A 9,702-nucleotide genomic window follows, 5' to 3' on the forward strand; every position below is an offset into this window, starting at 1 on the left:
TTTTTAAATGTATATAGTAAAGCTTATTCTTTTAGGTATCTGAGTTCATTAAGCACAGTGGTGGTTTGAAGTAACAAGGCCAAACTCAGCGATCCCTGAAAGCCCTTTTGAAGGAAGAACATTTATTTAGAGTTGTTGGGAGGCTGTGCTGTTACACATCTGTGACTGCCTGTGGCTGGGAGGTTTGGGATGGCTCCCTCCAAGTGCAGATAGAAAAAAGCAAACTCAAGAGAGGGAAAGCTTTGTGTTTGGGACCCTTTGTACACTGTCTTCAATTTTCTACACTTGTGATGTGTACTATTTTTACCCCAACCTCCTGACTTGCTTGTGATCATAGAATTAGAAGCTGTACTGTCTTACACCTGAGGCTATAGCAGCTGTATCCAGGTCTGTGGATGTGCATTGTCCCATGTATTTAGTTGGAGGAGAAACTCCCTTATTACTTGTTGGAGAATATGTATAAAATACAGCTTCTTTTTTTTGTTTCCTTCTGTTGTCTTCGAGTGTGATTCTGACTGGGAAGAGGGGGTCTGATAGCAGAAACCTTTGGACTTATCAGGCTCCCACCACTCTGGGAAGGTGCCTGCCAGTGGTGGCTGCACCAAGCTGGGCTACAGCCTCTTGCCAAAATGGATGAGAAGCCAAAAACGGATCTTCCAATGCTGGAGCAGAAAGGCTTTTGCTTCCAGGTTGGTCTGGAAGCAAAAGCCTTTGTTTCTTTGGGCTCATAATGGAAACTCTTGTGCATTCTCTGGAATAGCTGATGAAAGGGTGTAGATCACGGATGTTCCATGGAATAGTTTCCCAAAGGTGAGTGAGAAGCATTGGGAGTTGAGAGGCTCTTGTTTAGGGATTTTGTGCCATTGCTGGAGGAGAGTGGAAGAGTTTGGGAAGGGGAATGGAGATGGTGTTCAAGGGAGAGAGTAGACATGGCAAGGGAACCTGGCTGGACAAGGGCTCAAGACAGGCAGAAACTGCAGGATAAAAGCAAGTTTAAAAGTTTTCAATGTGTGCTGTCCTTCAGCCTCTTGTGCTCCCATGGGGGCTATGTCCTGCTTTTCTGGGCAAGGAATGTGGCATTCTGATTCCTGGTGTGGTGCTGTGCTGGGGAAAGCTGGCTGCTTGTGGTGCATAAATCCCTCTGCCCAGTGGTGCTGTGGTGTTGGTGGCTGCAGAATTGGGATAGGAAAGGGAAGTGGGAATTGCAGTGGTGTGGCTTTTTCTGCTGGAGAGATTCCTGACTTGTATTGGGAGCATTTCCCTTGAGCCAGGTAACACTTGTGCAACCCACTGATAGGATCCTCATGCTTACCCCTGCCTCTTGCTTAGGTGGCACCACCACATCTTGCAAGGAATTTTTGGGATGTGGAAGCCCCAAGGAAGGGGCCTTTTGCTGCACACCGTGCCACCTTCTCACAACATCAGGCTCCTTTGGCCACCTGCTCCTGGTACCTGCAGCTTCCCTTTCCTTTGGGCTACATTCCTTAGCTTGGAGATTATTTTTTCTTACTTAAAAGGGACCATCAATCTTAGAGCCTTTTAGTGTTTGTAGATGTCTTGGTGGTTTTTAAATGGATTATGGCACCCATGAATTTTAGCTATATATAGAGCTCAATAAAGAAGTTATATGGGTCCTGTCCCAGAGGAATGCTGCAGTGTGCTGTGGGTCCCACTTCCTGGGAGGGACATTCTCACCAAACTGAGCAGAGCTGGATTATTCACCATTTGTTCTATTTCTTACTCAATCACCCACATTCAGCTCCTCAGCGGAGCCTTGTTGCAGTCAGTTCACTTTTTTTTCCCAAAATTGATACGAATTCTGTGCCTGGGCTGGGGGTGAGGTACAACATGGAGAGGGCAAAGGGGAGAGGGCTTTGGTTGGAAGCACGAACACACTCCTCATATTGATATTTTGGGGGTCTCAGCCTGGACAGGCACTTTTGCCATGGGTTGGTGCCGTTGTCAGCGTTCACCCACTGCGGTCTGCGAACGCAGAGCGAAAGAATCTCCCCACGCCAACAGAAATCGAAACTGCGGGGGTTTGAGCACAGCGTGCGCTCCGGGCTGGGGACACGCGTGCTCTGCACCCCCGGGTGGCTGCAGCAGGGGCTCCTCCAGGACACGGGGACCCTGTCCCACCCTGTCCCGGCCGGCCCCGCATCCCGGGCAGCGCCGCTGCTCCCCGGGCCGGGGGGGCCGGGCGGCCTCCCCCGCGGGGCCGGGGCTGGGCCGTGTCCCGTCCCCCCCCGGCGGTGCCGTGTCCCGTCCCCTCCCACCGTGGAGCCAAGTTCAAACCGCGGGCCCCGGCGCAGCGGGACGGGGCCGGACCGGGCTCCCCGGGACCGCCGCGGGGGCCGCGCCCGCGGGGCTCCATGGTGAGTGCGCCGGGACCCCCCCTTGTCCCCGGGACCCCCTTCCTCTGCCCCGGGACACCCCTCCCCGGAGCCCACCCACAGACCGGAGCTCGGCTCGGCCGGGGTGGGACTGGCAGCACCCGCGGTGGGGCTCGGGAGCTGCCGGGAGGTGACTGCTGCTCCTGGAATGAGGCTCGGACCCACCGGGAGAGGGGCTCGGACTGGTCGCGATGGGGCCAGACCACTTGGGAAAGGGCTTGGAGCATTGGAATGGGGCCGGGCTGGGTCCAAACGGGACTTGGATCCTTTAGAAGGGTCGCGATGGGACAGAGGTGGGAGTCCGTGAGGAAGGGGCTCGGGTCTGGTCCAGCTGGGGTCAGGCTGCTGTGTCTGGCATGAGGCTTAGACCTCGCTGGGATGGGATTTGGATTTGGCTGGCCCTGAGGTAGAGAACGGAGGGTCTGTCCCTGCCTTGGGGCTCTGGGTGGTGACAGAGTCCCTTTGGCTAGGAGGGACTCGGGGACAGTGTGTCTGGCTGGAAGGACCTGGTGACCCCGGTGGGTTCCCAGGCTGGCGGCAGGAATTGTCCCTTGCTGCCCTGCTGGCTGGGGCTGGCAGGAGTGCCAGCAGGAGCTGCTCTATCAACAATGGTGATTCCCCTTATCTCCTCGTATTTGCTGGAGGATTAGAGTGAGGATGAGATTAGCTGTGCCTGTCCTGCGCCCGTGCTTCCCAAGGCTGCTCCTTCGCTGCCAGCTCTCCCCTAGGAAGGGATGTGCCACCTGCCTGTAGCTTGCTGCTGTGGGATGGGGGCAGAGGCAGAAGGAATAACCCTAAATCAGCTGCTGAACTTGTTCTCCTCCATCCTAAAGGAGAGAAGTCAGGAGCAGGATTTGCTACCTAGGTCTCCCTGCATCCCTCTCTTGTCACTGCTGCTTTCCATGATGGGGGGAAGCACCTACAGCACCTGCTGACCTTCTGCCCTGGCTGTTCCCTGGACTGCTCTGCACTTCCTTCGGGGCTGAGCACTGAGCCCAGGCTTGGCTGTCTTGGAATGCTGGAAATGGTGTGATTTCTCCTGAAACTGGGTCCCAGTTGTTTAATAAACCACTTCAGGGAAGTCATTCCCATTTTCATGGTAAAATAGCACAGCCATGCCTTCCTGGCAGGGGAGACCTCTGGAGAGCAACCCTTAGACTTTGGTCAGGGTGTCCTCATGGAAGCAGTGCTCTCCCTTGATTATACCCTCGGCTCTCTGCTTAATCACCTCTGGGGCAAGATCTCCCAGTGCTTTGCAGGGAGCAAAGCCAGGAGCACAAGGAGATTTCCCTGTCCTTCCCAGCTCCCAGGCAGAGCTCAGCTCTGTGGAAGGTGTGTGGTGATTAGGGATGCTGAAGAGCCCCGTGGGATTTCTGCTGGTCGTACCTGGGTTTGCTCCTCTCTTAGCACATGCTCCGAGGTGATGGTTGTGTCCATGTGTTCCCAGAACTGTGCTGAGTTTTGCCTCATGTTAAGCCTCCATCACTCCCACTGAGCTGCAAGAGGATGGGAAAAGGTTTCCTCACCCTTTTGGAGCCAGGTCTACCTCAGGATAGAGCAGGTGTGGATTTAACAAACAAGCCCCCCAGGTTCTCACCAAAGAGGAGAGATGGAGTGTGCCTGGGCTTGGAATTCAGTGAGGGAAATTCTTCCTTCTGGCTTCTTGGAGCAGAGGAGCAAGTGCAGAGGTGCTGGGGAAGGCAGTGACCCCTGAGCTGAGGTGGGGAGCAGCAGGCATGGGCTGCAGGCAGAGCTGTGGCCCCTTCCCCCTCGCTTTGGCTGCAGCACAGGGGTTGCATAGTTGGAATGAGCTGAGCTGCTTTCTGCCTGCCCAGACCTGACACTTGCAACTTGAGGGTTGTTTGGGAGGGGGTTGTGTTTGGGGGGGACTTTTCCTGTGAAATGATAGAAATGCCAGGATGGGGCCCCAGTGCCATCGCTCAGAGTGTGGAGATGTATTGAGTTGTTGGGTTCCTTTCCTGGCACAAATTTTGATCTCCCCATCCTCACTCTGCTGCTGCTGGGCTGCTCAAATATCCCCAATCCCGGTCACTTGAGCTTGTGCTGGCTTTTCTTCAAAGCTGTGGGATTCATCCCTGCCTCGGAGGGTCCATCCACCCCCTCCCTGTGCCCCTCTGCCAGCTCAGGTGTCAGCACTTGGGGTTCCCCGCTCTGCAGGGGCCAGCGCGGGGCTGCTGAAGGTTTGGAGCCAGGAGCTCAGCAGCAGCTGGGATGTTTGTGCTGCTTGTGGTGAGGGCCCCCAAGCCTGGGGTGAGCCTGGGCTGCGGGGAAGCTGGAAAAATGCTGTATTAGTTCCATCCATGCAGCAGAGGTGTGGGAGCATCCTTTTGAGGGTGTTGGATCCGTTTGAGCTGAGGTGTGGGTGTTGCTGGTGGGGACCAGCAGCTCCTCCCTCCAGCTCCTCTCCAAGGATTCCAGCACCTCCCTCTCTGCTCCCCTTGGGTTTTGGCACTTGAGGTTCTCTGGCCTTGAAATGGGCATCTAGTGGAACCATGTTGGGGCAGGGAGCTCAGGGGTGAGCCCCACAGGCTGACACAGACCCCTGGCATAGCTCTGTGCCAAGAACCCACCCGCTGGGATGAGAGAGAGCTCTGTGTGTGCCATGGGCAGGGCTGCTGGGCTGGGCTGAAGCTGGAGCAGTTTCCCAAGGGCTTTGCCCCGAGGGAAGATGGCTCATCTCATGGGAGGGTGTTCTTTGGGAGAGGAGACAGTTGAGGCTCCTCCATCACATGCTGCATCTTCAGGTACAGGCCCCATGGAGCTTCTGGCTAGGGGCTGAAGGCAGAGCCCAGGACACTCCTTAATCCCCAGCTGACTCTGAGCCCTTCCCTGGCAGATTTTCCCCCGGGTGCTCTCCTGTGCTGTTCTGCTGCTCCTGCTGGTGGCCGTGCTGAGCAGAGGCAGGAGGTGCAGCATCGCCAAAATCCTGCGGCAGTACCGCGCCGTCATCTTCCATGAGATCCAGAACCTGGTGAGCTGAGGCAGGGCTCTGCTGCTGGGCTGGGATGAGGGATGTGGGGAGGGGAGCTTAATATGGAGGTGGCTGCTTTGCCAGCAGCGCTGGGGAAGGGGTTGTGTTTAAATGGGGGATCCTTGCTCCAAGTGGAAGGCACTGATCCTGTGAGCTGCTGGATCTTCTTGCTTTATTTCTCCAGAGGAACCTGACTGGCTCAGTGCACAGGAGCAGAAGGGCTGGGCCCGCTTGTCGTTCAGACAAGGTGAGCACAGAGGGACCTGGGGCTGGGGCATTGCCTGGGCTGAGCCCCCAGGGAGCCACGGAGCCTCCCTCCCTGCCCGGGGTCCCGTGCTTCTCCTCTGCAGGAGCAGAGGATCCTGCTGTCCATCTACAACATCAGCATGTCCCTGCGGGAGCTGGGGGCCGGCACCCTGCAGGGCCCTGAGGAGCTGGCGGTCTGGAGGGTGGCCAGGAACACCGACTTTGTGCTCCGGGAGAACTGCAGGAAAATCAGCAAGGTAGGAAACCTCTACTTCCCAGCCATGTCTCCCAGTTCCCAGGGCTGTGGGCAGAGCTTGCCTTGTTTGTGCTCTCCTGGCTGCCCATAAGGGGTCTCCAGGCTCTCCCTCTTCGCTCCAGGAGCTGGGGAATGCTGACTGCACATCCATCCCTGGGAGCTTCAGAATAACCAGGGGAGGGAGGCTCAGTTGTGGCAGTGTGGGCCAGGCTGGTGGGGTTTTACCACTGCCTCCCAAGTGGGTTTTTCCACGTGTGCCATGATGCCGTGGCTGAGGGGAACACAGGGCCTTGTCCTGGTGGGATGCTCACCCCGTGGGTGCATTCACCCTGTCCTGCTCTTGCTCCTGAGTGCTCACAGGCAAGAATTGGGATTTCTCCCCTAAGGGCTGGTCTGGGTTCCTCTGGCTTGTCCAAAGCTCTGCTGGGGAAACCCCATCCAGGAGGATCCCTGTGGCAGCACCAGCAGGGAAAACCAAGGGCAGCAGAGTGCCAGCTCCCAGCTCTGCCTGACCCTGGCACGGGGCTGGCACTGTCCTCCCTGCCACTGCTGGGGACATTGGCTGGGGACAGCCCTGCCTGGGGTCTGCTGGTGTGGGATGGAGCGGCTGCTGCTCTGGAGATCAGATCTGGTGTCCGTGGGTGAGCTGTGGGGTGCACACTGCCAGCTCAGACAGGGATGGCCAACTTTGGGGGGACTCGTGGGGACCTGAGACCGTGTCCTTGCCACGGCCATAGGCAGTTTGGCCACCTCAGCCACGCGTGCGGTGCCTTTTGTCCCCTGACTAATGCCAGTGTGGTGTGGGGGGGTTTCTGCCCGTCCCTCGGCTCACGGACCGCAGAGCCCACCGCGCACCCCCCGCCCGTCCCCGGCTCCGCCGCGGCGCGGGGCAGCCGCCCGCAGGAGGAAGATGCTGCGGGACATCGGCAGGAAGGCGGAGAGGCTGGCGACCTGCTGGGAGAAGCTCAATGCCCTGCACGCACCCCGCCAAACATCCTGGGACTCGTAGGGACGCCCTCGCCGCACGCCGGGGGATGGAAGTGCTGCTCCAGCCCCGGGGCTGCCTGCGGCTGCTTTGGGAGCCTGGGACAAGCTCAGCCGTGAGGGCGGAGGGGCTGCTGCCAGCAGATGCCCGAGCTGAATCCACCCTCCTGCTCCGAGCCGTGCCCGGGCAGCACATCCACCACCCCTGCCTGGGGCTGGCAGCTTGGTTTGCTGTGGGATGGCTGTGGCAGAAACCTGGAGCACCAGGAACACTGGGAAGAAGAAGGGAAAGGACTAAAAAGAGAAGGTGAGGTGTGGATTCTTAGTCGCTCCTGGCCCTGCAGCAGCTGCTGCTCTCTTGAGGACAATGGGTGTGTTTTGGGGCAGAACGAGGACATGTGGGGCCAGGCTCTGGGGGCTCTGCTGGAAGTGAGGCCGCAGTGCATCTGCAGGGCTCTGAGGTTGTTAGGGCTGTGCATGGGGACAGGTGTCCCTGAGGCACTGCTGGCATGTGCAGAGCAGCCAGGCACCCACAGTGGACAGGGAAGTAAAGGTGCAACACTGGGGAAGCCTGGGGAGTTCTGATCTCCAAAAATACCAGGCAGGGTGGGGGCTTGAGGCCAAGGCTCAGCCTCAGTGATGGGCAGCACTGTGGAGGGACCCGGCTGCTTGGCTGGGGGTGCCCCCAGCAGGGAGGGAATGGTGGGGTGTGGGGTGAGAAGTGAAGGGCATCCTCCCTTGTCACTGTGCTCTGCCAGCACCCTGCCTGTGGCCTCCACTGCTTTGTCGGGTAGCAAACAGCCTCTGGGAAGCCAGAAATAAAACCTCTCCTTCCCTGGAAGTACTTTGGGTGCTTTGCCTGGTGATCCAGGGGCTCTTGTGCTGTGCATGGAGCTGGCACAGCTCTGGCCATGGTGGCTGGGCTGTGGAAGCCCAGGCAGAAGCCCACAGCAGTGGAGGGCCCAGTGGCATCCTGCCCCTGCTCACTCTCTCTGCATCCCTGCTGTGGGGCGATGGAAACCAGGAGCTGCTTTTTTGGAAGGACATTTCCCCCGGAGCAACAGCCAGCAGGGCCTGCAGTGTGCCCGTGCCTCAGTTTCCCCAGCCCGTCTCCGCCCGTGTGGCTGCAGTCCCAGCCCTGCGGGGCTGCGGAGGACACGAGATGGCAGCAGCGGGCTGTGTGTGCTGAGCGGAGCCGGGCACTGCCCTGTGTTCCCATGGCCACACCAGCATCGCCGGCCCTCGGCCCCACCGAGCCCCGGCCCCCGACCCGCTGCGGGCAGGGCTGGGGCCAGGGGGGCACAGTGGGGTACCCCCGGGCCCTGCAGGAGGTGGGGGTCGGCGTTCCCTGGGGGTTTCTGGGGGTTCAGACCAGAGAGGGGAGTCGGGGAGGGGAAGGCAAGGGGTGCTCAGGGGTGCTTGCCCACCCCCTGCCCCTGGGAATTGGGCTGGGAGGAGCTGGGGTGGGGGGATGAGAGCCCTCCCTGCCCTGGGCACATCAGAGAGGCTGGGCTGTAGCAGGGTGCAGGCAGGAGCGGCTGATTGATGGGGCAGGACAGGGACCCTGGGTCAGGGGTCAGAGCAGGGGGTGCAGCCTGGGAATGCTGCTCTCCTGGGGTCCCTGGAAGATCCTGCCTGGCACCGGGGGCCATCCAGGAGCCACAGCTCAGCAATCCCAATGCCAGAGGCCGCCTGGAGCCATGCTCCTCCCCGGCTGGCCCCATCGTGCCTGGGCTCCTTCCTCTCAGCTCCATCCTCCTCCTCGGGAGCCAGCACTGCCCTTTCTGCTGCCCTCACAGGAGGTTTTGCATTGCTTCAGTTCCTAGGTTTTTTTCCTTATTCCTTCTCCCTTATCCCAACCACCGTCCCTCCACAAACCACGAGCACCCCAAAATAGCCCTATTGACACTTGATATCCCATGGATGGGGCTGGGACCAACAGCACGACCTGATAGCTCGAGCACCAACAGGATCGGGACGGTGGCTTGGGACAGGGTGACTCCCAGCCCTTATCAAGGCTGGAGCAAAGTCCCCCCTTCAGTGACCCGTCAGCACCTTCCCAGATAAACCAGAGCAAAAACCACCCCCCTTCAGTACCCTTCCCTCACAGGCAGCTGCTGCTGGGAACCTGGTGTGGCAGTGGGAATGAGTGCATGGAAAGGAAGGAAAGAGTGAAGGAAGAAGCAACAGGGAGGGAGGGGGAAAAACGAGGTCGTTGTGATGGTGGAATCACAGCAAAAACAGCCGGAAAAAGGAAACAGGCCCTGAAAAGTCAAATAAAAATAGCAGCGAGGCGAACCCAAGTGTGCAGCACATGGGAGTGAGCGCATTTCCTTCGAGGGCAGCGCCGTGTGCTCCCGGCTGCTCCGGGGGGGCTGCTCTGATGTGGCTGCAGCCGCTGCCATGGCCCCCCCAGTGCCCCCAGTGCTGTGCCAGGCGCTTGGCAGCAGCTCAGGGCCCAGCCAGCCCCTGCCTCTCCCCGTGTGCCCTCGGTGCTGCGGCCGCAGGGATGTGGCAAGGGCTGCACACGGGTGTGGAGCTGAGGGGATGCAGGGGCTGGGGGCTCCTGGCCGTGCCCACAGCCCTGCCCTGTGCCCTGCCCTGTGCCCTGTGCCCCCAGCTCGCTTTGCCAGATGCATCCGAGCGCTGTGTGAGCGGCACAACCTCGGCTTCCTCCCCTCCCAGCTTGTTTTGCAATCGCAGCAGGGTCCCGCGGGGAGATGGGGGTTGGTGCAGTGGCTGTGGGGACAGGGATAGGGGCGAGGATGGGGGCTGCTGCTCCTTGCCAGGACTGTGGGCTGCATCCCAGCCCAGCTCAGAGGCAGCAGCAG

General features: G+C 59.4%; 1 protein-coding gene across 1 annotated transcript; it reads left to right on the plus strand.

Annotated features, from left to right (window-relative positions):
- The first annotated feature begins 629 nt into the window (after window positions 1–629).
- C16H20orf204 (chromosome 16 C20orf204 homolog) lies at window positions 630–7,666 on the plus strand. The gene is made up of 5 exons (XM_064391949.1): window positions 630–689; window positions 5,251–5,385; window positions 5,570–5,632; window positions 5,736–5,888; window positions 6,729–7,666. The coding sequence occupies exons 1-5, from the start codon at window positions 630–632 to the stop codon at window positions 6,894–6,896; spliced, it is 579 nt and encodes a 192-aa protein (XP_064248019.1). The 3' UTR covers window positions 6,897–7,666.
- The last annotated feature ends 2,036 nt before the right edge of the window (window positions 7,667–9,702 follow it).

Source organism: Passer domesticus, chromosome 16 (assembly GCF_036417665.1).
Source record: "Passer domesticus isolate bPasDom1 chromosome 16, bPasDom1.hap1, whole genome shotgun sequence".
Taxonomy (NCBI): Eukaryota; Metazoa; Chordata; class Aves; order Passeriformes; family Passeridae; genus Passer; species Passer domesticus.

Bases quoted from the DNA above. Each gene is read 5' to 3' on its own strand.
- C16H20orf204 (XM_064391949.1), top strand. From the start codon at position 630: ATGGATGAGAAGCCAAAAACGGATCTTCCAATGCTGGAGCAGAAAGGC. The intron at 5,386-5,569 runs GTGAGCTGAGGC...TTATTTCTCCAG, and splicing joins TCCATGAGATCCAGAACCTG to AGGAACCTGACTGGCTCAGT. The intron at 5,633-5,735 runs GTGAGCACAGAG...TCTCCTCTGCAG, and splicing joins CCGCTTGTCGTTCAGACAAG to GAGCAGAGGATCCTGCTGTC.